This window comes from Xyrauchen texanus, chromosome 1 (genome assembly GCF_025860055.1).
Source record: "Xyrauchen texanus isolate HMW12.3.18 chromosome 1, RBS_HiC_50CHRs, whole genome shotgun sequence".
Taxonomy (NCBI): domain Eukaryota; kingdom Metazoa; phylum Chordata; class Actinopteri; order Cypriniformes; family Catostomidae; genus Xyrauchen; species Xyrauchen texanus.
The window spans coordinates 13190550-13218546 of NC_068276.1; the positions used below are offsets into that span (position 1 = coordinate 13190550).

The 27997-nt window shown below is 39.4% G+C and overlaps 1 protein-coding gene across 2 annotated transcripts in view; it reads left to right on the forward strand.

Moving 5' to 3' along the window:
- LOC127618846 (tyrosine-protein kinase Fes/Fps-like) overlaps positions 1 to 27997 on the forward strand; it is a 61388-nt gene that overhangs the window by 7412 nt on the left and 25979 nt on the right. For both annotated transcript variants that reach the window (XM_052091534.1, XM_052091614.1), the window contains 6 exons: positions 2215 to 2311; positions 6047 to 6230; positions 6845 to 6982; positions 17210 to 17329; positions 17794 to 17916; positions 25779 to 25971. In XM_052091534.1, the coding sequence (XP_051947494.1) occupies positions 2215 to 2311; positions 6047 to 6230; positions 6845 to 6982; positions 17210 to 17329; positions 17794 to 17916; positions 25779 to 25971 (855 nt within the window). The remainder of the gene's footprint in view (positions 1 to 2214; positions 2312 to 6046; positions 6231 to 6844; positions 6983 to 17209; positions 17330 to 17793; positions 17917 to 25778; positions 25972 to 27997) is intronic.

Sequence of the window (27997 nt, forward strand, 5' to 3'; positions counted from 1 at the left end):
CCACCACCACTTCTAATGTTTGCAAAATGTTTGCAAAGTTAAATAATCTGTGAATTCACAGAAGAAAAAATATCTAAAAACCTGGAGGCACTTTTTGCTTCAGCAAGTATTGCTTATGACTCTGCAATATACAAGACATCGAAACATAAATAGGCTTCTGCATATAGCGTTAACATGGAAACCATCCTTTTTTTTATTGGAAACGATTGTGTTTTTAATAAACAATTGTGCTTTTTAATCAATTATGTTCCCATAATCTAATATTAGATCGCGTCAGACACCTGAAAACATACAGCAACACACATTTGCATTAGCAAGGAAACTAATTTTTTTATATTTAGCAGGTGTCTTGGTGGTTACTTACTGGCCCAAGTCAAAAGAGCTCACCATATGTCTCTCTGATATTCTTGTCCATGGAACACTTCACCCATTTTATTTGTCCGCTAGGCAGAAATCACCAGTCTTATCATTACAAAAGTAATCGCACACCTTTTCTCAAGACACACACACCCACACACACACTGAGGTATCATTCATGGCTGTAGCACAAACAGTGCAGGATGAGTTGCACATCAAAGGTTAATACTTTTTAGAATAGGCTTTGTTCAAAACCTCAAGTATTAAACCTGCAACGTTTGTGCTACGGACCTGAACATTACCTGAAATAATTTGGCTTGTTGAGGAGAGGTATGCTTTTACTGGTTTTGAAGTAAATTCAACTTAAGGTCATTTTATGTCAGCACAACTAATACGAAAACTAGCTCAAGTCTATATGAATTCTTAATAACAACTAATAAAATGCCCACATAAGTTATTTTTTACCAAACAAACATGCTTAAATTATTCAACCACAAGAGCTTATTGGTATACCCCACAGCCTCATTTCTGTTCTTGAACTTTGTACTTAAAACCTTAAAGGGATAGTTCACACAAAAATGACAATTCTCTCATAATTGATTCACCCTCGTGCCATCCCAGATGTGTATTACTTTCTTCTGCAGAACATAAATTGTGATTTTACAATGCAAGTGAATGGGTGCCAAAAGTTTGATGCTCCAAAAAGCATATAAAGGCAGCATAAATGTAATCCATAAAACTCCATTGTTTTAACCCATGTTTTCAGAAGTGATATGATAGGTGTGGGTGTGAAACTGATCAATATTTAAGTCCTTTTTTGCTAGAGATTCTTCTTCCTGCACTGTAGGTGGTGATATGCAAGAAGAATGTGAATTATCAAAAACACAAGAAGAATGTAAAAGTGACCTGTTTAAGACCTTATAAATTACTTCAATGCTGACATATGTTTTGGTTTTTTTGAAAGTTTTGATTTCAAAATTTTTGCATCCATTCACTTACATTTTATGGACCTACAGAGCTATTCTTCTAAAAATCTTCATTTGAGTTCAGCAAATGAAAGAAAGTCCTACCCATCTGGATGCAGCATGAGCGTGAGTAAATGATGAGAGAATTTTCAATGTTGGGTGAACTATTCCTTTCATTTCATGGATTTTTAAGCAAGAGAAGTTCAAGGAAGAAGTATTTATTAACTTTATGATGCACCTTAAAATTGATATTTTGTGTTGTACACATTAATGAAAATTAAGTATAGCTAAAATTGTTATAAAAATGTGCATCTAAGTAGAAGCTGTTTATTTTCATACGTTATGGTTGTTGAGCCAACAAATAGTTTTTTTTTTTTCTTAGTGTAATGGAAAGGTCAGGAAAACAAATTGGCCATATCTAGAGACCAGAATATATAGAGGCTTAGAGCAGTAGGAAGCCACCCAGAACACCCTAGCAACCACTTCCTGTGTAGAATTGCTGAATTTAGTAATTGTATGTTGTTTCAACTGAATGTAATACTGACATTTTATGCTAATTTAGTATGCATTTTTATTGGAAGGGACTAAATAATGTACGAGGCTATCTGTCCTTTTATGTAATATCTAAACAGCCATTGCCATAAAAAGGTTGTTACACATAAGCCTACTGCTGCAACTGATTTAGTCATTACTTAGTATTGACCTGTAGGCTTTTTAAAAAAAGCACACATCGTCTAAAGCAGGCTTATAAAATGTTTGGCTAATTTATTTCTGTAATGAGTAAAGATTAAATGCCCCTGATATTTGATTGCACTTGATACACAAAGCTCATTTTGATGATCCAAAACAGATTTTGATTTGTTTTATTTTATGTCCTGTTGTGGAAGGTTAGGTCACCCAAACAGAGTTGGACCGACTCAAGTCCAGTTACAAACAGCTGGTACGGGATGCAGCCCAGGCAAAAAGGAAGTATCAGGAAGCAAACAAAGGTAGAGTGCTCCCTGAATGTTAGTTTGCAAATACTTTTGTTCACTTTCCTTTCATTTTGACACAAAAAAGAGGAACTGGTTAATGTTTAAACACTGTGTGGTGCTTTGATATTACGTGTAAGCAGTGACTTTGTCTACTTGAGCAATAGGAGAAAAACCTGCATTTGCATGAGATGTGTGTTTCTAAGTAGAGAAAATAGACTGAAGTGTTGTTTCGCCATTGAACATAAGACAGGCAACAATAAATAGAAAAGTAAATACAATATTCAAAATAAAAACATGGATATAACAACATATTTAAGATTGAGTGGACCAAATTCAGACTGATCTCACAGTAAAATTGGAAACCGAAGGTTGACTTTTATTTAGCTGAAATCGCTCTGTCAGTGGATTAAAAATGTAATGTTTAAGGGAAAAATGCATGATTATGCGAACCGAAAAATGATTATTCAAACACGATTACTTTCTAGTTTTAACATGGGATCCGATCCCGGGACTTCCCTGGTGCTGACACAACATGCCTCGGTCTTGCAACAAGGGAAGGTAAAAACATGCCGACTTCTCGTGTGATCATGTGGCCAAATTTGATAATCAATCATTGAGGTATATACACTCACCTAAAGGATTATTAGGAACACCTGTTCAATTTCTCATTAATGCAATTATCTAATCAACCAATCACATGGCAGTTGCTTCAATGCATTTAGGGGTGTGGTCCTGGTCAAGACAATCTCCTGAACTCCAAACTGAATGTCAGAATGGGAAAGAAAGGTGATTTAAGCAATTTTGAGCATGGCATGGTTGTTGGTGCCAGACGGGCCGGTCTGAGTATTTCACAATCTGCTCAGTTATTGGGATTTTTACGCACAACCATATCTAGGGTTTACAAAGAATGGTGTGAAAAGGGAAAAACATCCAGTATGTGGCAGTCCTGTGGGCGAAAATGCCTTGTTGATGCTAGAGGTCAGAGGAGAATGGGCCGACTGATTCAAGCTGATAGAAGAGCAACTTTGCCTGAAATAACCACTCGTTACAATGAGGTATGCAGCAAAGCATTTGTGAAGCCACAACACGCACAACCTTGAGGCGGATGGGCTACAACAGCAGAATACCCCACCGGGTACCACTCATCTCCACTACAAATAGGAAAAAGAGGCTACAATTTGCAAGAGCTCACCAAAATTGGACAGTTGAAGACTGGAAAAATGTTGCCTGGTCTGATGAGTCTCGATTTCTGTTGAGACATTCAGATGGTAGAGTCAGAATTTGGCGTAAACAGAATGAGAACATGGATCCATCATGCCTTGTTACCACTGTGCAGGCTGGTGGTGGTGGTGTAATGGTGTGGGGGATGTTTTCTTGGCACACTTTAGGCCCATTAGTGCCAATTGGGCATCGTTTAAATGCCACGGCCTACCTGAGCATTGTTTCTGACCATGTCCATCCCTTTATGGCCACCATGTACCCATCCTCTGATGGCTAATTCCAGCAGGATAATGCACCATGTCACAAAGCTCGAATCATTTCAAATTGGTTTCTTGAACATGACAATGAGTTCACTGTACTAAAATGGCCCCCACAGTCACCTTTGGGATGTGGTGGAACGGGAGCTTCGTGCCCTGGATGTGCATCCCACAAATCTCCATCAACTGCAAGATGCTATCCTATCAATATGGGCCAACATTTCTAAAGAATGCTTTCAGCACCTTGTTGAATCAATGCCACGTAGAATTAAGGCAGTTCTGAAGGCGAAAGGGGGTCAAACACAGTATTAGTATGGTGTTCCTAATAATCCTTTAAGGTGAGTGTATATATACACCATAAAGATGGAACCAAAGATGGAGAATTATTGAAATGAGCATCATTGTTCTAAGCTTTGAGCTTAGAAAAGTCACTTCTGATTGGCGCAGGACACCTTTGGGGGATGCAGCCAATTTCAGTTAAAATAGGAAGAACTTGCTGCTCTTGCTCTTCATCTTGCTCTCTTCACTCGTCTTCGACCTGCACATGCTTCATCTGGTCGCTCCGCTGACGGCCAGGTCCTCCCATGTGAGATCCAAGGGAGCTCGGGACTCAATGTCCTGAGAAGGAGTGAGAAGTCCTCGCTTCACAGTTAACCTAATTCTTCATACAGACAATAAACTTCGACCATACAGAAGTCAAAACATTGACGGAACAAACTTTCGACCAAGAACCAAGCCACACAAAGAAAGCAAGGAAACAACACAAAGACAAGCAAGTACATCTTCAATATTGTGCTCAAAGTGCTGGTGTATTAAATAATTTGGGTAATCCGATTGCAAATCGATGTAGACTCAAAGAGGGATAAAATGGTTCTTAAGGTATTGTCAACAGACTCTATAGAGTTCATCTTCACTGTACTGATCAGTGATTTCACATTCTGTCACTTTTCACCAACCTGTCTCGTGTATATATGTGTAAGATAAGATTTATGTTTAGAATAGTGATAAAGTTTGTCCGTGTTCAAAGACGACATGACTGTGGTATTTTTTGATAAATAATCTCATCCCTGTTTCTAAACGATTTAGCTTCAAAGCTGTACCTAAATACCTTATTTGTGATATTATTTTCAACAAGCCATGAGAATAATATCACTCCAATAAGTGAATTAATCATAATTCACTTATTAAAGCTAATTCCTTACAGTAGAAATTGTGAGCTGATACAACTAGACGTTGTATTACGATTTCAATGGTGGAGAATCTATTAAGACAAATAATGTAGTTATTTGTTATTTATCTAATTTATAATGGTTGTCGAACGACACGACTAATTCCATTATACATTTCATTACCTAGTAAGGTACCATAAGGACAGTTTAATCTAGTCCATTGCTCACATATTTCGAGACCCTAAATTCGCTCCTAAATTTAGCATGCATGCAAAATACCAATTTTAACTGACCCCGTCCACATCTCTAAATTATTTATGTAATAACCCTACATATTATGGTGCAATAATGCGGGCATTTTAACTGATTGAGTCCACATATCAAAATTATAAATGTAATACCCTACATGAGCCACAGCTGCCCCATAGTGCCCTAATTAAAGATAACAGTTTCACAATACAGCAGCTCTATATATGCATGTTACACAGTCTGCATAGGGCATCAACTCCCTAGGGAGCACCATCTTACCCTAAAGGGGCAAAATCTTCTCCACCGGCTGCCCTTCCTCAGACGTTATACTTTAAGTATACGATAGCAGTCACGGAACGCAGACAATTGCCTCGCAGCTCGCACCACATCATATCATCTCGCGCAAACCCCAGCGCCAGCCATGTATTATGGCATAACAGGGTGGACACACACAAAAATACTGCATTATCAGTGTTAAAATAACACATTTACCACAAATGAATACAGTTTAGTGAGACAATGTAATACCACAATTAGGATTCTGATGATTTGGCACTTATTTTTGTAAAAGATGTTTGACTTGCAGCTTTGAGGACATTAAGAAATGTCACTAGTGCAATCAATTCTAATTATTTTAATGATTTAAAAATGGTCTTTTAGGTCCACAGAAGCATATAACATTTGTCTTTATAATTTTTTTAACAAGACTATTTAAATTGTAGTAGGTTGAAGTAAAGCATTGTAAATAGCATACTTGGAACTACAGGCTTAAAAGTCACAGATTTATATGAGCCAGTTTAGTGGTCTTTCACATTTTGTGTGTGTGTTATGCATGTGGCTGGCATTTTGTACAGACAAAGAACGTGAGAAAGCAAAGGAACGCTACATCAAAGCTACTATGAAGCTGCATGAACATCATAATGAGTATGTATTATCGGTGAAGGCCGCCCAGGAACATCACCAACTCCACTATGGCAAAAGTCAGCCAGGATTACTGAGAACCCTGCAAACGCTGCATGAGGAAATGGTGCTTATTCTGTGAGTTAACATTGTGTCTCTCCTCAACTAGCCACATGATTTGAGGTACTATCATTCATGAAGTACTTGCTAAAGTTGAACACTTCGGTTTAAGAGTTTGTTCAAATCACTAACCCTATGTTTGAGCAATATGTTTGCTTTTGGAAGCCCTGCCAATAACTGTTTAACAAGGTAACATTTTGTAAGGGTTCTAGTTATAAGTACCGTATATCAGTAGGGAGTATGTTTACCAAGTTGTGACAAGTCCTTGTCAAATATTGTTAACCTATCTAAGCGAGTTTTACTTTCTGTTTTGAAATGCCCTCAGTGCCAATGATATCGAAAACATTATGGACACCCATGTAAAGCAAAACGGGTAAAAGATTGTGAAAAGCAGTGCTTTTACTCTTAGAAATGCACTTCACTCACGTTTGTACTCATTCTCCTGTCCATTCTTTTACTTGCTCTGTTCTGCATTGCTACGTCATACAGGAAATATAAATTAAGTGTGGCATTTGTACACTTCTGCTATTTTTAATGAAGTCAGCCTGTGCAATAGTTTCCACAGTAAATTTAAATAGTGATTATTCATACAGATACACATATGTGAGTTACTAGGCATATTTTTATCTTAGGAAAGAGATTCTGCAGGAGTATTTCGATCTGTCAAGTCTGTCTCAAGATGCGGTAATGAGTGTTCACACTGAAATGGACCACGCCCTGAAGGCCATCCAGCCGCACAAAGAGTATGAAAGCTTCATTCAGCAAAACAGGTATTTACACCTTTCCCTTTTGTTCCCTGTTTTTTATGCAGACAATGGGATCCCTGACAAAAATGACCAAAGAAAATTCCATACAGTTGCAAATGTTCTTGATAGTTTTCTGTATAGTAGGGATGTGCATCTCCATAACTGAGGCCAATGCGATATGCATCTTGATGCATAGCCGATATGATACATTAAAGTTACATATGAAGCAGCTACCGATGTTATGCGATACGATTCACCTCTATTACGATGCAGTGCGTTACGATTCAACACATTGCGATTCAATGCAATAAGATGCAATGGGAAAAAATATGATGCTATGCAGTTCAATATGGTAGGCTGCAGTTAGTTCGCTTTTATTGCTTTGGTTCAGACAGACAGCAAATCATTAATTAACTTAAGTACCTTCTGAATTCTAAGGCATGGATCTTTCACAAAAAGGCCTTTGTAGTGCAATTTAGTTTTTTTAATTAATTAAATTAAACCAGATGTTCTTTTCCTGTTCCGTCTCCAGTTACACTTTTAACAGTTCACACATTTAACAGTGAAACAATTTAAGGATGCTCTGGGATAAACAATGAAGAAATATTTCATAACTTGGAAGCACATTCGTCTGCTGGCGTGTCAGCGCTTCCAAGTGTGTTGTACCACCTGTATATTTTATAGCGGCATGACATATTTTAGAAACTGCATGGTTTTATCAAAATCTTTGATAATTCTGGATTTGTAATTATTTGGTGGAAGATGATGCTCTGCCTCTGCCATGTTAATCTATATTCTATGACATTCTGTGTCCTGAGAGTCACATAGAATCTATGTGACTCTGAGGACACGCCTCAGACTCCATAGTGTTGTGATGTGTCATGTTCACGCAGCAGCAGTTGTGATGAGGGAACGCGCTGGAGAAACAGTTTAGAGAGGAGAAATCAATCTAAATATAAAATATATATTATTTATATATAAATAAATAGTTTTTTACTGATACAAATATGTTAGAAATTATGCATCGAGATACAAATGGCAACTTGTATCCGATGCACACTTTTTTTAAATCAATGCATAGCATAGTTAACTTTTATGCCGATTACCGATTCGCATCGTTGCAATTTTACCATCCCTACTGTATAGTATCTGGTAACTTATTCTCACTCTTTAAAGGGATATTTCACCAAAAAATGAGAATTCTGTCTTCATTTACTCACCCTCACGCCGTCCCAGATGTGTATGACTTTCTTTCTTCTGCTGAACACAAACATGGATGTGTAGAAGAATATATCAACTATGCTGGTCCATACAAAGCATGTGAATGGTGAGCAACATTTTGAAGCTCCAAAAAGCACATGAAGTCAGCATAAAACTAATCCATAGGACTCCAGTGGTTAAATCCATGTCTTCAGATGTGATACAATATGTTTGGGTGAGAAACAGATAAATATTTATCCCCTTTTGTTAAAAAAAGAAAAAAACATTTACCCCTCCCAATACCCAACCCCATCCTGACCCTCAATAAACATCCCTGTGGTCATACATGAGTATACTCGCACACGAAAAAATATATATCAAATAATCACACACATTTAAAACTATACTTCTCTCTCCACTGTTCCTCCCTGAGATCCCACAAAGAATGCCAAATAGCTTCCAAATTTCCCATCAAACGGATCCAAGTTCCCCAGCATTCTACATGACATTTCAGCTTTCAAAAAATGAAAGTGAATTCAGAACCCAAACCTTGATCCAAGATGGTGGCGCAGTAGTAGGCAGTGGCCAGTACGGATCCAAAATGGTGCTATTTTTGATACTTAGCCCAGCTTTTACGGCACATGGACATCGGAGCCAACCGGTGTTCGTGTTTACCATCGCCAGACACTGCTCAAATGTAAGACTCATGCAACAACCAAGCTGCATGATGATCTACCGGAGAAGCTACGTGACCTCGGCTTGCTGCGGAGACCAGGCCTCCAGTCCTCAGCGTCGCCTGATGCCAGTGGCCGGGGGAGAGGATGTGTAGCACGGCAAGAGAGCGGGGGTCCATGCTAGGCTAATAACAAACCCTAGCTGGCCAGCTCTCCCGTCTATCCTGCTCTCAAATGTTTGCTCCCTGGACAATAAACTGGACTACATCCAACTCCAGCAGACTACGCAGCGCAAGTGTAGAGACTGCTGCATCTTTGTTTTCACGGAGACGTGGCTCGGCGACAGAGTTCCGGACGCCGCCATTCAGCTAGATGGGCTCGTCTTGTTTTGTGCCGACAGAAATGCAGCTCTGTGCGGTAAGACACGCAGTGGTGGCTTGTGTGTTTACACCAACACGGAATGGTGCAAGAACTCTATTCTAGTCTCTAGCTACTGCTCATCGTTGGTGGAGCTTGTGACTGTTAGATGCAGACCTTTTTATTTACCACAGGAATTCACCACTGTTTGCATAACCGGGGTTTACATTACCCCCAGTGCTAATGCTAAGGAATCGCTCCGTGAACTGTATGGGGCTATTACCGAACTGCAGAACGCTCACCCTGACGGACTGTTTATTGTCGCTGGAGATTTCAACCATGCGGATCTCAAGACAGTGCTCCCTAAATTCCATCAGCATGTGGACTTTGCAACGAGAGGGGCGAACACGCTTGATCTTGTTTACACAAACATCCTAGGCGCATACCGGACGGAGCCTCACCCTCACCTCGGCTACTCGGACCACATCTCTGTTATGCTAATCCCAGCATACAGACTGCTCGTCAGGCGCACAAACCGCTTCAGAAGCAGGTGAAAACCTGGCCAGCAGGAGCCATATCTGCTCTTCAGGACTGTTTTGAGTGTACTGACTGGCACATGTTCAGGGAGGCTGCAACATGTGGTGACTCTACCAACTTTGAGGAATACACTGCATCAGTGATCAGCTACATCAGCAAGTGCATTGATGTCACTTTCTCCAAGACCATCACCACACGCTCCAACCAGAAGCCGTGGATGACTGCGGAGGTGTGTGCGCTGCTGAGGACCCGAGACTCCGCCTTCAGAGCAGGCGACAATGCGGCCCTAAGAACAGCAAGGGCCAAACTGTCCCGGGCCATCAGAGAGGCAAAGCACGCACACGCCCAGAGAATCCACAGTCACTTCCAGGATAGCGGTGACAAACGGCGCATGTGGCAGGGCATCCAGGCCATCACCAACTACAGGACAACATCAGTTGCCTGTGACAAAGATGCCTCCCTTCCAGATGCACTGAACGACTTCTACGCTCGGTTTGAGGCGCAGAACGACGTGGTGGCGAGGAATGCCACCCTTCCTCCCAACGACCAGGTGTTCTGTCTTACCACGGCAGATGTGAGGAAAACTCTACATAGTGTCAACCCACGGAAGGCTGCTGGACCAGACAACATTCCTGGCAGAGTGCTCAGAGGATGTGCAGACAAGCTGGCTGATGTTCTTACCGACATCTTCGACAGTTCTCTGAGTAGCGACGTCATTCCAACGTGCTTCAAGACCACCACCATTGTCCCCATGCCAAAGAAGTCTTAAGTGTCCTGCCTCAATGACTACCGTCCCATCACACTCACACCAATCATCATGAAGTGCTTCGAGAGGCTCGTCATGAGACACATTAAGACCCAGCTGCCCCCCTCACTAGACCAACTGCAGTTTGCGTATCGTCCCAACCACTCAACAGACGACACCATCGCCACCACTCTCCATCTGGCCCTAACCCACCTAGATAAAAAGGACTCATACGTTCGAATGCTGTTCATAGACTTAAGCTCATCATTCCTCAGCACCTGATTGGAAAGCTGAACCTACTGGGCCTGGACACCTCCCTCTACAACTGGATCCTGAACTTCCTGACTGGGAGACCTCAGTCAGTCTGGATTGGGAACAGCATCTCCACCACACTGAGCACTGGGTCCCCCAAGGGCTGTGTACTCAGTCCACTGCTGTTCACTCTGCTGACTCACGACTGTGCAGTAATGCACATCTTGAACCACATCATCAAGTTCGCCAATGACACATCCGTGGTGGGTCTCATCAGCAAGAACGACGAGTCGGCATACAGAGAGAAAGAGCAGCGGCTAAAGGACTGGTGTAGAGCCAACAACCTGTCTCTGAATGTGGACAAAACAAAAGAGATGGTTGTTGACTTTAGGAGAGCACAGAGTGACCACTCTCCGCTGAACATCGATGGCTCCTCTGTGGAGATCGTCAAGAACACCAAATTCCTTGGTGTTCGCCTGGTGGAGAACCTCACCTGGTCCCTCAACACCAGCTCTATTACCAAGAAAGCCCAGCAGCGTCTCTACTTTCTCGAAGGCTGAGAAAAGCACATCTCCCACCCCCATCCTCACTACATTCTATAGAGGGACTATTGAGAGCATCCTGAGCAGCTCCATCACTGCCTGGTTTGGGACTTGAACCGTTTCGCACCGTAAAGCCCTGCAGAGGATAGTGAGGACAGCTGAGATCATCATCAGGGTCTCTCTTCCCTCCATCAAAGACATTTACATAAAATGCTGCATCCGCAAAGCAACCAGCATTGTGGATGACCCCACACACCCCTCACACAAACTCTTCGCCCCGCTGCCTTCTGGCAAGAGGTACCGAAGTTTCCGGGCCCTCACGGCCATACTGTGAAACAGCCTCTTCCCCCAAGCCATCAGAATCCTCAATACTCAGAGACTGGACTGACACACACACACACACACCTGTACACCATCCAATGTTTGCACATGTCCAGAGTTTAACTTTAATTCATTGTCACTTATACCTGGCTGCTACCTCAATAACTGCTATGTCAATAGAACACTATTTCATCTTATGTTTACATTTGGCATTATTAGAAAGTGTCATCTTTTTGCACTACTCAAATTACGAATGTGTACTGGTCAGTGCTGCACTGTCTCTTAGTCATACTTAATTCCCTATTTGGGCTACTGGAAGGTGACCGGCTGAAAAGGCGTTACAGGGCAGTACGATGTCAGAGCCAAAGCTTTAGACCAAGTATCCCGAGAACTTAGAAAAGGAATTAATAATTCTGTGTAGGCAAGGCATAGATCTAGAAGGGGTTGGATACGAATAATAAAATATCATCTACGTAAAGCAAAAGCTTGTGCCACCCCTCCCACCATCACCATGGAAAATCATCCTCCTTTCTTTTTGCGGCTGCTAATGGTTCCAGGGCAAGACAGAACAGTAATTGGGAAAGAGGACAACCCTGCTGGGTGCCCCTGTCCAGAGTAGGGTTGCAGCGGTATACTGGTTTCACGGTATACCACGGTTTGTACATTGTACATTTGCTTATCTACGGTATTGAGAAAAAAATGCAACCGGACGGAGAATCTCATATGCACGTGCGCATCTCCTTTATTCCTTGTCTGCCAGTCAGACTCATCAACTTGCGACACACACAAACACACATGCACGCGCAGTGGAGAAAATGTCTGAGAGAAGCAAGGCGAGGGTGACTGACATGAGTGTGTGTTAAAGCAGTGTTTCTCAACTGGTCTATTCAGACTAGGTCACTGACAGCAAGGAAAGAGCAATGCCATGGTTCTCCCATTGAAGATATTTCGGCGGCCGCCCAAGGTATAGACTATTTAGGACTGCCGACGTAGATTTCATCATAATCTCGCAAACAGCTAAAGAAGACATGGGCAACATACGGCCTGCGGGCTAGATCAGGCTCATTTATCGTAAAAGCGTTTTTATAAGTAAATATGCTCTTCAATTTTTAAAAGGGGGAGAGACAACTTCCTGTAGATTTTGTTGTTGACATAATCAACAAAAATAATGTCACTTGATGCATGTCCTTGTACTGGAAAACCATGAACAAAACTATGCAACATAGAAGGAAATGCAACCCAGGATACATTAAATACAGGTTATGTTTAATCTATGGCAGTTCGACACTTGATTTCCAATGTAAAATTCTGCCCTGAAGCAAAACCAGTTGAGAACCACCTAGTTAAAGTTACAGACAGGAGCAATATATGTTAATTATTAATAATCATAGGACATTACTTTAAAAGCTCACACAGCTGATGTCGTTTTTCATTTAGTAGTTAATTTAACATGCTATGATAACATGTAAACTATCGTGCTTTAGTTATATTTAGTTATATTTAGTTACATTATATTTTTTTATCATGTTTATAATTCGGTTTATTATAATTCTGTTAGCTTTCTTGTTTTTTCTATTTATTTATTTTCAAAAGGGAGACTTTTTTTACACATATGTACCAAGAGTGGACGCCGCATCATTCTTAAAAGTGTAACACATACTTCAGTAATATAAATGGTTTCAAGTTTCAATTATAATAAAGTGTTTGCTCAAAAATAAATAAATTAATAAAATAACCCTTCTGTTTTCACTAATAATAGTAATTGTGTAATACTGTATACCGTGAAACTGTGATATTTTCTGAGACGGTTATCATACCGTGAAAATCTCATACTGTTGCAACCCTAGTCCAGAGTAAAATAATCAGAAATTAATCCATTCGTTTGTACCTCCGCTACCGGGTATCTATAAAGTAACTTAATCCAACCAATAAAAGTATTCCACAGTCTTAAATAATTATGGGCTCATATAAGTAAATATGCTCTTCAATTTTGAAAAGGGGGAGAGACAACTTGTAACAGTTTTACAGTTACATTTGTCCTATTAGCTTGCCGCACATGTAATATTAATCCTGTCACTAGGGGGCGCTCTAGCCAGTGAGATTCCTGGTAGCATAAAAAGGATAGGAGTAGTAGTATGAGGGAGGAAGGATGTGTTAACCACATGAAGAAGCTTTCTCACCAATGCGGTCTTGTTTTTTTCCCTGATTTGAGGAACCTTAGGATCCTAAACTCAAATGTAAGTACTTTTGTTTGTATATGTGATGTTAGGTAAAGTTTATGTAGATGAGATGTAAATGTGTTAATGGTGGCACTAAGTTTGTTTGTTTGTTTGATGCAGAGGGTTCAACGGGCAGGCATGAGGGGGCAGTTCAACTATAGCTAGGACCTTGACCAAAATGGGATTAATTGTCTTCGTTTTGCCAACAACACTTGTCATCTATTTCACAAGCTACAGTTTGTTTACATTACCAACAGCCACGTGGATGCTCGATTTCAGGCAGATGTGGCCTCATCAATACTGCACTTAAATGCTGTTTTATCTTGCGCTTATTACTCTTAAGACTGAGCTCTTGGTAGCCAAAGACACTACTATGAAAGTATGAACTATTTTGATGTTTGCCTTGCAATTGAATGACTATGTACTTTGTATGTTTACTGACTGTATGGTGATTGGTGGTGGAATACACATGGCTCATTGAAACGTGAAAGTCTCCGGTCCCTCAATTCATTATGTAGCACACGCTCAAATGCGTGTGTTACATGAAGTATGGAGCCCGAACAGGGACCTGAAAAAACAAGACCGCATTGGTGAGAAAGCTTCTCCGTGTGGTTAACACATCCTTCCTCCATCATACTACTTCTATCCTTTTTATGCTACCTGGAATCTCACTGGCTAGAGCGCCCCCTAGTGACAGGATTAATATTACATGTGCGGCAAGCTAATAGGACAAATGTAACTGTAAAACTGTTACAAACTTCCTGTAGATTTTGTTGTTGACATCAACAAAAACGTCACTTGATGCATGTCCTTGTACTAGAAAACCATGAACAAAATAATCCAAAATGAATCCGTTCGCTTGTACCTCCGCTACCGGGTGTCTATAAAGTAACTTAATCCAACCAATAAAAGTATTCCAAAATCTTAAAAAGATAATCTCATTCTACCATATCAAATGCCTTTTTGGTGTCAAGTGAGATGGCAGCGTAATCAAGCTTGGTTCTGTAGCATAAGATATAAAATACTCCGTGGCAAAGCCATCTGGCCCCAGAGCCTTGCCTTTAGGCAAAGCCTTAATTAACTTGCCAAGCTCCTCCAAGGTTATCTCAGAATCAAGATAATTATTTTGCTCAGCCATCAGTTTAGGAATTTATAATGGAAGTTCTAATATCTACATCAGTAGAGGAAGACGTGGAACTACAGAGATTAAGATAGAATTGTTTAAAACCATTTTTAATATCAATGGCTGAGGTAAATATTTCACCACCAGCAGATTTCACTGAGGGAATTGTACTGTAGAAAAAGACTCGCTCCATTTTATATATCTAGTAAAAAATGTTCTGCCTTGTCCCCAACTCAAAGTATGACTATCTTGCACTGAATAGACAAAACTCCACCTTCCGCAACAAAACAGTATTATATATTAATTTGAATAAGGTCAATTCTCTGGGGCCATCAGATTACATTTTGTGCTTCAGCTCTGCCTCTGCACTTTTTATATTCCCTTCCAATTCCATGACTTTTCGTGCTTTGGATTTTTTGGTAAATGAGGTATACTGTATGATCTGGCCCCTAAGAATCACTTAAGTGCCTCCTAAGCCACGCCTACAGAGGATACTGAAGACCAGTTGGTCTCCATATAAACATTATATGGAGACCAATATTATATCATGAAGGGTGCCAGCGGCTTGCAACATCCCTTCAAAATCTATAAAAAAAGCCCTGGTCATCAACGTTAGGCGTGTAAATATTAGCCAAAATAAGACTTTGCCCCTGAATTTCTGCTAAAACAGTAATGACTTCCTAATTTATCTTTAATCTGTTTGAGACATTTGAATTGTAGATGCTGACTTATCAGTGTAATGACTCCCCTGCTCTTACATGTGCCAGCACTAAAGAAAACATCTATCCTCCCAAAATGTTCAGCTTCCTGCAGGGAAAGGTGTGTTTTTTTTTTTTTTTTTTAAAACATACTTATATTTACATTCTTATATTTACACTACTCCTATTTCTTCAACTTTCCTTCTTTTTATGGGGTGCCCAAACCCATTCACATTCCACGTAGGGAGAGAAAATCCACTCATATTAACATTTTACATTTTGACATATGAGGAAAAGATTTGTCAAAAACAAAATTATAATTATAAGGTTCTGTGTGTATGCTTCTGACCTTCCATGTGTGCTCAGTTGACCCCAGATGCAGGCTGCAGTGCGCACGATAGTAAGTCAATATATTTAGCAACTGCTGACCTTTTTCTCTTCCTCTATCATGTTCCGCATACTTATTTCTGTGATCTGATTAAGGTTACACCCGTCCACAAGGTCAACTGTATGGCATCATGGCTGGAACATCTGTATATGGCCTCTTTTCTGTACACCCATTTTCTCCCCCTTGACCCTAGGCCTTGTTACCACTTTCCCATTGGCTGCTTATTGTCTCATGAAAATATAAATGACATGCCTGCTCTAATAAACATTGAGTAGATTGAATACAGACCAACTATGTGTTGTTCTTTCTACTTCCTTCGTGAAGTCTCCAGAGACTCAGACTCACGACTGCACCTCACTGGGCACGAACATGGAAAGACGGGACCGGGGAATTGGAGATCGCGACTAGATCAAAAATATTCCTAACACAGACAAAAGAAAAATTGTCGCATTACCCCCGTGATATGATCAATATTTTGGTCCATTTTCCCAGAAGAGAAAGATAGTAAATCTTTTGAATGCATAAATTCTGCTAAAAGTTAATTTTGTCAAGTGTTAGTTAAGTAGGATATACTGTAGATGGCTAAAAGGATACATGGAGTTAAAAGAATAGTTCACCCAAAAAAATCACCCACATGTAAATGTGTTTGAGTTTCTTTCTTGTGTGAAAATTCTAAAGAGAAATTTTACTTACGGTTTTGGTCAGTTTTTACAATACAATGATAGTTGGTAGAAATTCACTTTAAAGTTAAAAAAGGACCCAAATGTTTCATTAAAGTAGTCCATGTGGCTTATGCATCCTATTCAAAGTCTTTTGAAGGCATACAATAGATTTTGGTGAAAAACAACTGGAAATGTAAGTTATTTTTCAGTGAAAATCTTAGCATCCTTTGTGCATTTTTACCGTTCTTGGGCATCAGGAGAGAATTTTCTTCACAGCTACACATTTTTTTAGTTTTAAAACAATGCAAGTTCTTGAATTAAAATGTCTGTTTGTGTTCCACATAAGACAGAAAAGCATATGGGTTTGGGACAACATGAGGGTGAGTAAATTACAATTGATTTTTCATTTTCGGCTGAACTAGTCCTTTAAAACACAATGCCAATTTTAATTTCATGGGGTCTTTAAATTAGAGAGATATGTATCGCAGTACATGATGTATCTACGGTATCCATCCCTATTTCATCTCTGCCAGGTCAAGGGGAGAGGTTCCTGCATGTGTGGAGTTTGACAGCAGTTTGTTAGAAGACGCTGAGGGTTTGAAGCCTGAAGATCTGGAGCTCAATGAGCTCACAGTGGAGACAATTCAGCATCGGTGAGTCTCTTCTTCTTTCTGCACACCAGGATGGTGGTGTGAGTGAAAGCACCAATTTCATAGAAGTGAAATAATAACACTAGAGTTATCACAACTCATGGTACTGTTTATGAAACCGTCATCTGTGTGTTTTGAATGGTCACATCTTTTTGTGCTTTTCATTTTGATAAATTTACACCTTCAAGATGTTTGCTATGTACACTTCCTGCTTCCTAGCGACTTTGCAACCTTGTACACTCACCGTTCAATAACACAATGTGTAGTGCCACAGAGGCGCTTGACAATGTCATGTGAAGGGCCTTTAGAGATAAAGAAAATTGCAAACAAACAAATTCACACTTCTTGGTTTATAAATATTTCCTCATTTAACAAGATACATAGGACTGCATTATGAATCTCCTCTGTTGAATAAGCACTCATTTTGCATCCCTACTTCATGCATTCTCTCTCTCTTTCTCTTCCAGGCTCACTGAAGTGGAGGAAGAGCTCATGAGTCTTGCAGCTACTCTGGGTTCTCAGCAGGCTACTGTGAACCAGCTGGAGCTGGAGCTGGAGGCTGAGAAAGGGTCAGCACACACAGGCCAGAGGTGAGCCTGTGAGATCTCCTTACACCCAGTGTCACAAATTAACTTTTTCTTTCTTTCTTTTTCTTTATTTTTTAAAGGTGCAATATTTGCCACCTGGAGTTGGTTTTTCAGGGTCTTTTTCTTTTTTCTTTTAACTTTTTTTTATTTATTTTTTTTACCTTTTGAGGCTGTATTCTGTTTTATTACATAAAAAACCATGTCATGCGTTTGTATACAGCCTACAGTAAGTGATCTAATCAATGAAAAAAAAAATCTCTATCTGAACAATTGTGGTGGTTGTCATTGAAATCAAATCAATTTCAAATACAAAAGTAGCTGTATATAATTCATAGTGCTGTACATACAGTATATCGTACAACAATAAACGGCTCTGCTGGTAAACATTTGAAATAGTTGCCTGGTCCCTATGTGAGAATATACAGCTGAATACTGTTTACTGTCTCAAATTGCTCTCAAGTTTTGGAGATGTTGGGAGTGTTTTCAGAGCTGGTTTTCATTTTCCAAAAACATTTCATATTAGCTTTACATTCAACAACTCTCACCTCTCATATCTGTCTTCAGAAGTGCTAAACCCATTACTAGACAGAACCTCAATAATGAAATATATCAAATGGTAAATAAGATATAAAAAAAAGGATGCAGAGTAATGTGCTACATGGGCATTTTTTGCCCCTCATTTTAAATATCTGGAGCATTTTTGCCAACTTTGGTGGCATTTTTGCTCTGAGCCCTGGTTAATTTCTGATCTTGCATATACCACAATACATTACTGCACTCATCTACTCTAGATCTACGCACAATATACTTTTAAAAGGGAGTTTCTATATTTGCTTTAAAGGTCCACTCAGTAATTTCTTGCCCCATTTAAAAAGTTTTACTCTTAAAGAAAAGAAATGTAATTTTGTACAAAATCATGATGACTCACACGAGGTAAAGATTCAGTAATATAATTAACCATATAAAAGCTGTTTTATTCAACATGGGCCCTCATGGGCTGCCATTTTAGAATCACATGACCATCTGAGTAATACTTGCTTAATCTCAATAACTGTCTTGTGATTGGACACTTTCACTCTTTAAATCAATTATGGCTTATTGTGAATTGTAGAAACGGTGAATTTCTACAATGGCATTTGTAACTGAAAACTATTGATTTTGAATGATGCTGCATCCACACCACTAGGGGTCACTGTAAGTCCAAGATGACACAAACCAAAATAACTGCGTGAACCTTTAAGTAGATGTAGTCATTTTGTAGTCACTTTACTCCAATGCGACGTATAATTAACTAATTTCAGGTGCAATCACCCTGGACCAATCAGAAAGTGCCTAATCCTAGTTGGATGCAGCTCTTACAACCAGGGATTCAAACCTGTGACCTTTTGGTTACCCACCATTGTCACCACACCACCAAAGCACAGAAGCAGAAATTAAAGGTGTTTTGATGTGTGTTTAAGGCATTACATTTGAGCTTTCAAAAAATTAAAGTGAATTCAGATTAGAAATTAAAGGCACATATGCCCTAACTCAGAAGTGTTGTTTTGGATGGTGCGATACAGGGAAATTTTAATGACGTTCCCTCAACAGATGTAAATATTGTGGGCATCTAAATATAAGAAGTGCTTTCATTAATGTATGTTCAGTATAAGGCTGTATTGAGGATTCTATTAATATATTATGGTTTATGGCTGTCCAGCATTATTGGAGATTCGTTCTGATTTATTGGATTTATCGATTCATTCGCACAGACAGAATGAATCGAAAATGTAATCAAGTCATGATCGTTTTTCATTCTATTTATTTTGAGAAGCATAGTACAGGTCAAACCAGATGATCAGAGTTCTTAGATCTAGCTCTTGTTCTTAGTTCTTGTTCTAGTACTTGCCACATTCGACTTACTGCTTTCCATTCAAAGTCGAATGTGGCATATTCCTGCTTGATATCTCAGATCATTACCAGATGCTCCTAAGATGATGTGTAAGGAAACAAGACAGCAATGGTCCTGTTATCTTAGCATGTGTTTGACTGTAAACGGAGCAACCCAATTGAAAATCAATGCTGCAATGCTAATATTTGTGCTACAGGTGTTGAAGATTTCCAACAAGTTTTCAAGTTGGAAGTCTGACTTAAAGTGCCGTTCCATTGCACTTTTTGTTGTAGGAAGTTGGAAATTCCGACTTTGAGTTGAAAGGAATGCAGCATTAGTACATTTCTATCCTTTAAAAATAACAATAATTATAATCTTGTTTCTTATTTAAAATATATTTTAAAATTGGATCTGGTTTCACTGGGGCCCATTTTTTTCTTTTAGCAAATTTAAGAATAAGTACATTTATTACATAGCTCTTGGGCTGGATTCACAAAATGTTCTTAAGAAAAAATTAATTCCTAACTATATTATTATTATTATTATTATTTAGTAACTTAAGAAAAATTTAAATATTTAGTTTTCCCAAATATACCTCTTAAAGTTTTTATCTTTTCCTTAAGATTGTTCTTAAGAAAAATCTTATGAAGCATTCAAATTCTTGATTTTTCACCATAAAGGGCACCTATTATGGAATTTTGAAAATTACCTTTCATGTAGTGTGTAACATAGATTTAAGTGAACAAAAACATCCTGCAAAGTTTTATATATGAAAGTTCACCGTAAAAAAAGTTATTGTCTCTCAAAAGTAGGAGTCGACTGTGAGTCAATGTAATGAATCGTTTTTCCAATGAGTCATTTTCCTTTTCGTTGTGACGTCAAGACGAAAAATTACCAAATTAGCCGCGCCCACTCATTGCGCGCGCAGACACCAGGGAAAACTTGAAAACATCATGTCGACAACAAGACGACATGTGTTCTGAAGTGCATATCAAAAGCGACCTTTTTTTCACTGCCCAGGGACGAGCATGTGAAGAATCAGTGGCTAGAGTTTATATTTACAACTATACCACACAAGTATAGCCCGAACCTTGTGCTGTGTTCGCGTCATTTTAACGACGATTGCTTTACGAACATGAATGCTTTCAAGTGTGGATTCGCGAGCTGGTTGATACTGAAGGAAGGTTCAGTACCAAGTTTATTTGGATCAGCTTCCTCCTCCGAATCACAACCTGTAAGTATTATTAATAATTGTTGCTTTTGAGTTTTTTAGCATTCTTAATAAGTATTTGTGTGTGTTGTGTACGTTACGCTCAGGGCAGCTTCTAGGTCTCCAATGTCAATTTTTTTGAAATGTGAAATGTTTGTCGATGTTATTGGAGTTGTCATAAAGAATAGAGCAATAACTTGTAGTAATGCAGTGCTTTACCAATATGTTTATGCGTTGGGCTAACGCAAACAATAACTGATTGGGTGTTTACCACCGAACTTTGGGCTATGATCGCTAACATAAATCAACTCAAATTCCTTCTCTGATTTAGATTTTTTTACTACAAAGCGGTGATGGGCGTTCCGTTTCCAAAAATCTCTGCACAGAGTATACCAATCACAACTGACTGGGTCATCTGACCAATCACCGCAGATTAGCGTCACGCAAAGGAGGGGTTTGGAAAAATGAGTCGTTGACCGAATCATTTGGGAGTCGGTGAGCAAATCAGGGAAACATAAATGCATATTATAAGAAAACAAAAGTGTTTTTTGTCATTGCATGCATGTAAAACTGTTGTTGGGGACTCCCAAAACAATATTAGGAACATTTTAAATGCCATAATAGGTGCCCTTTAAATATCATTGTGAATAACATTCTTTAAAAGCATTATTTATATCAATGGCCAAGGTAAAAATTTCATCACCAGCAGATTTCACTGAGGGAATGGTAGCAAGACTCTCTCAGCTTTATATATCTAGCCAAAAGCTTCCCTGCTTTCTCCCCTAATCAAAGTATGCCTGTCTTGCCCTGAATAGCCAAAACACCATCTTCCATGACAAAATAGTATTATATCTGTCTTTCACTCCACTGGCTCCCGGTGCGGTTTAGGGTGGAGTATAAGGTCCTGCTGTTCGTGTTCAAGGAAATTAATGGTTTGGCCCCGGCCTATCTCACAGAATTACTAACTGTCCACCAACCAGCCAGAACCTCTGAACACACCTCTCTGGTGATTCCAAAGTTTAAATATAAAAAGTTTGGAGGTCGGTCATTTGCCGTCCAGGGCCCAAAACTGTGGAACGCACTTCAACCACACTTACGAAGTATCACCATGTTGAGTGTTTTTAAATCGCAGTTGAAAACACATCTATTTAGACAAGCTTTTAACACGTAGCCTCCGACTTGACTCGATTGCTATTTTTATGTACACTTATGTTTTTTATATATTGTTGTCTATTGATGTTTTTACTGGAAAGCGCCTTGTGCACCTTTTGGCTGTTGTAAGGCGCTTTACAAAAAAAATTTGATTGATTGATTGATTGATTTCAATCATGTCAATTCTCTGAGGCCATCAGATGACAGCTCTGCCTCTGCACTTTTAATATTCCCTTCCAGTACTTGTGCTTTAGATTTTTTTGATGAGTGAGGCACACTATATGATCTGACCCCTAAGAACCGCCTTAAGTGCCTCCCAAGCCACACCCAGAGTATACTGAGGACCAGTTGGTCTCCATATAAACATTGATTTCAGCCTTTAACATTTATTTGAATTCAGGATTTTGCAAAAGGAAAACATTAAAGCAGCATCTATATGATTTCTTTTTCTCTGGATGTGGCAACACCTCTAAACCCACCAGGGCTTTATCGGAGATTAAGATGTTTCCAATTGAGCAATCAACAACAGATGAAATGAGGGACTTAGATATAAAAAAATCTATTCTAGAATAAATCTTATAGACTGATGAAAAAACATATAGTCCCTAACGGATGGGTTCAAAAGTCTCCAAATATCTGTACGACCAAGATACTTACACATACTGTGAAGTGTCAATGTTGCTCTAGGGGGCTTGGACACATCTGCTTCACTATGATCAAGGACTGACTCCATCAATAGATTAAAGTCTCCTCCCAATATTATATCATGAGGGGTGCTAGCGGCTTGCAACGTCCCTTCAAGATCTATAAAAAATCCCTGATCATCAGAGTTAGGTGTGTAAATATTAGCCCAAATCAGACTTTGCCCCTGAATTTCTGCCAAAACAATAATGACTCTTCCCAATCCTCAATCTATCATTTGACATTTGAACTGCAGATGCTTACTTATCAATGTAATGACTCACCTGCTCTTACTTGAGCCAGCACTAAAGAAAACATGTCCACCCCATATCTTTCCAAACTTTTCAGCTTCTTGCAGGGAAAGATGTGTTTTTTTATGAAACACTATGTCATATTTATTATTTTTAAGCAGAGAAATAACTTTCCTTCTTTTTATGGGGTGCCCCAACCCATTAACATTCCACGTGGAGAGAGAGAATCCACTCATACTAACATTTGACATTTTGACACACATTAGAAAAAATACATTTTACAGAATTACACAACAGAAGATAATCTATAAAAAAAACTCCAGCCAATAGGTAGGATAAACACAAATGATTAATCCATACAACTGTCCCGAAGGTAGGGGGGTGTATATATATATATATATATGTATATATATATATGTGTGTGTGTATGTGTATGTGTTTAATCACATATACAAATATTTGCTGAGAAAGCCCCTCATATAACAATAACTCAGTATATAATGATTATAAATATTTATATCAATATATAATTATACATGGTTATCTTGAAATATTTAGAAGTTGTATATATATTCAGATAATTAAAATGCTTTACATTCCTGTAGCAGAAGAGTTAATCATTGATAAGACAATACAAAAAGCGGCTTTAGAATACAATGTATTGTTTACTACCATATTATTGATCATAAGTCAATCATTGGCTTACAGTTCACAGCAATCCATTTCACAAGTGAATTTGTCAATCAGTTGGAGATTTATTATGAGGGCTTGTTTAAGAACCCATCAATTTACACCTATGTTAGACGTCTCTGGTGTGTTGCGTCATAAACATAAAATGTTTAAGTCACTGTGTCAAGTTAAATATAGTTTAATACTCAATCTTTAAACACATCTTGAGATCCCTTAGATCGCATTTGCGATCCTTCAAGTGTTTTGAACGCAAGAACATAAAGCATGTCTGTGTTGTTCTGCCTACTGAAGTGTTTTCTTCACTGTATAAACTGCGCGTTGCTCATACAGCTGAAATTTCACTTACTGCCCTCTGGAGTAACAGTGGTTCAACAGTAAACAGGTGGCACTGTAAGCTTGCATTTCTCAGGAATCTTCCTTATTATGGTCCGTGGGCATGAGAGTAATTGCGTTAATTTTAACGTGTAATTTTTTGTAAAATTAATTGCACAATTAACGCGTTAAATTGACAACCCTTATATATATAAAATAAAGCTGTTCAGATTCCTCGGACAGTTAATTGAATGTTCAGTGAGCCAGCCCATTCAACTGCTACATGAGGACAACAAATGTCCCAATCACTCCAATGTCCTGCAGAAATACTCCATAAAACAAACTCCAACCAACAGCACAAAGACAAATTCCAACCCCTAGGTGGAACCAGCACATAAAGAAACAAAAGGCGCTCAGCTTCCTCGGACGATCAAGTGGATGTTCAATGAGTCAGGCTCACTTGGCTACAACATGAGAACCACAAATAAATCAAGTCTTTATGAAGGACATTGATTGCTGGGGACATTTCAATACTTTATGGCCATTCTTAGTATCTATTCTCATTTTGGCTGGAAACATCAGTGCAAAAGCAACCTTCCATTGATGTAAGAGATTCTTACATTACTTGAATCGATCACGTTTCTCCTTTGTCGAATTCGCAAAGTCTGGGAACAAGAAAATGCTCTGGTTCTTTCAAGAAAGCCTTCATTTACTCCAAGATCTTTCTCAGATAATCTCAGAAATTTGGCCAGGATTTATCTGGGCCTGTCTCTCTCAGTGGATTGCCAAGCCAGGACCCTGTGAGCTCGCTCGATTTCCAGCTTATGGCCTGTCATGACAAGCAGACTTTGAAAGAGCATGTCCAGGAATTCCACTATATTCTGACTCTCTGCTTCTTTAGGATTTCCAACAATTCTGACATTTTTCGCCGGTTACAATTTTCCATATCATCCAACTTTTCCCAGATGCGCTCCAGATCTGCCTTGGTCGCTAGCAGAGTAGTAGCTAATTCTCTCCCCGATGACTCCAGATATTCTTTTTAGTCTTGTAAAAATATCAGTGAATTTAGTCTCCATAGCCATGATCGATCGACATATTGCAGCAAGATCCAAGTCAAAAACGACCTTCATCAGCATTGCCGATACGTTCAACAATTCTCCCCAAATCTCTTTAACCTCTCTGGCTAAATCGACTCCATGGCTCAAGGCCTCCTGAGGGGCATCAGCTTAAGAACATAAGTGTCTTTTAATAAGTGTGTTTCAATATGTCAAAGAATTTTGAATTCTTTGACATTGTCTTCCTAGAATAGTTATGGATCAGGGTGTATCGAATCTCAGCGGTTTGACACAAAGTATAAAATTGACAAAGTGCATAGAGCTTGCCTTTCACACGTCCGAACCTCACATGGTGTCACGTGACTCCCTAAGAACTTTCATAATTTTCTTAAGAACATTTTCTTGAATCCGGACCCTGATCTTATTGATCATTGATCGTCTCTTTCTTTTGCATAATTACATTTTCAACTCAAACCAATATTTAACATCCATTTATTTACTGTGTGTTAAGTAGCTGTGTTATAAGCAGAATAGCCTATGGTGCTGATCACCCTATGGTGCTGAAACATTAAGTTTTAAAATTCACCTTTACCAAAATCTTGTAAGCCTTACTACATTAGTGTGAATTTATCTTTGTTTTTCAGGGTGTATCTGTTCAGTAAGCGTAATGCTCTGGAGGACAGCAGGCAGCAGGTAGTCCTGACGATGGTGGCTCGTGCTCGGCTGGGGGCCCAGCGAAGAGTTCTGGCCGATAAACTTCAGACTCTGGGCAGTAAAATAGCTCCAAGCCTGGGCCTGGATGACGATCAGATATCTGTGACCTCCGTCACCTCTAGCGTGAGCCAACTCTCATCTTATTTAATATATCCTGAGAAGTTCAGCTCTTGCTAAACCTAGGTACTTTTCTTTTACCAATGCTTTCATGGTTAGGCTGATACTGTAAGTTTTGGGATCAAAATCAGGTTTATTTTCCTGAGACTTCTCAGTTCATTTCCATTTTTCTACCTTTTCAAATTGACAGACTGATCTCACAGTGAAATCAGAAATAGTAGGTGAAATTCGGTCTTTGCTTACCAAAATTTTAAACACTGCCCCCAGTGTCCAAACCGGGAAGTGTTGTTGGGCATATGGGCACGTGTGAGCTCCATTTTCCTGGTAAAATGTCCACGGAGGGGTGCCAAAAGTAAGTTGTAAAGGCGTACAGGATGTAATACAGTGTAGGATCGTCCATGTAATCAGGCTGTTTGACATACCAGGTTTATTTACAATTTATCTTGAAACGTGTCTGACTAACCAAAAAAAGCATCTTTTGAAGAACTAGACTATAAAAGTTCAACGAAATGGGGAACAGCGATTCCAACTCTGGTACATCAGTTTTATTTGTAAATCAAAAATGTCCACCTCAAGCTTGATGGTAAAGCTTCATAACAGCCGATAGTGGCCAACACACAGCTTGTCAGCTAGGTCCTCTCTCTCCCTCTCTGGGGTTTTTATCTTCCTGCCCATCACTGTGAACATAGAAATCACAATTAGCAGCAATTCATCTCAGGTGAAAACCCATACCGCTTCCTCTCTCCCCAGACGAACGCTCAGCCATGCCCTCTCCCCCACAAACCCCCACTACCTGATGCAGTTTGGGGAAGTCCGCAACAGCCATCTGTGTCCCAGACCTGTGGACAAACTTAAACGGATGGTTTTCCAGATACCAACAAGTGAACCAGACTTTGGCATCCTTCGTGTGGTGGAGGCACTGGAGCATGGCATGGTCCAAACAGAGGGTGAATGCTCGTCCCATCAAATAGAAGTGGAGAGTGAGGACCGCTACCTTAATGGCCAAGCACTCCTTCTCTATGGTTTAGTACATAGTCTCTCTCATAGAGCGCTTCCAACTAATATACAGCACCGGACGCTCCTCCCCCTCCATCACCTGGGACAGTACAGCAACCAGTCCCCTCTCTGATGCATCCGTCTGCAAAACAATAGGGACAGAGATGTTAGGGGAATGCAGAAGCGGCCTGCCACAATGTGTATCTTTTAGCTGCGTGAGAGCTTTTGGCATGGCTCCATTCACTGAACCGAATTTTGAGCTCCTTTTTTAGTGAGATCAGTCAGTAACATCCGAATATTTAGTCACAAACCTTCAATAATAGCCAGCCAGCCCCTGGAACGGTCTCAACTCCTTTTTGTCTTAGGTCTTGGGCATGTCGCAATTGCAGATTTATCAATTTGGGGCTGCACTTGCCCATGACCCAAGTGAAACCCTAGAGACCGTTCCTCCAGCCCAATTGCGCACTTCTTCGGGTTTACTGTGAGCCCCACTCAACACCGTGACCTCAGAATGACCCTCAGATGCTGCATGTGTCGCTTTCAATCATTACTGTAAATAATGATATCATCCAAATAAGCAGCGGCATATGCAGCGTGCGGTCTGAGGTCCATAAGACACTGAAACATAGAAGGCCGTTTTCTCACGGGTCATCAGCGTTAAGGGGATCTGCCAATATCCCTTTTTTAAATCAGTGTGTGTGTGCATAATAAATATATATATATATACATATATATATATATATATATATATATATATATATATATATATATATATATATATATACAGGTGAAACTCGAAAAATTAGAATATCGTGCAAAAGTTCATTAATTTCAGTAATTCAACTTAAAAGGTGAAACGAATATATTATATAGACTCATTACAAGCAAAGTAAGATATTTCAAGCCTTTATTTGATATAATTTTGATGATTATGTCTTACAGCTTATGAAAACCCCAAATTCAGAATCTCAGAAAATTAGAATATTACATGAAATCAATAAAAAAAAGGATTTTAAATACAGAAATGTCGGCCCTC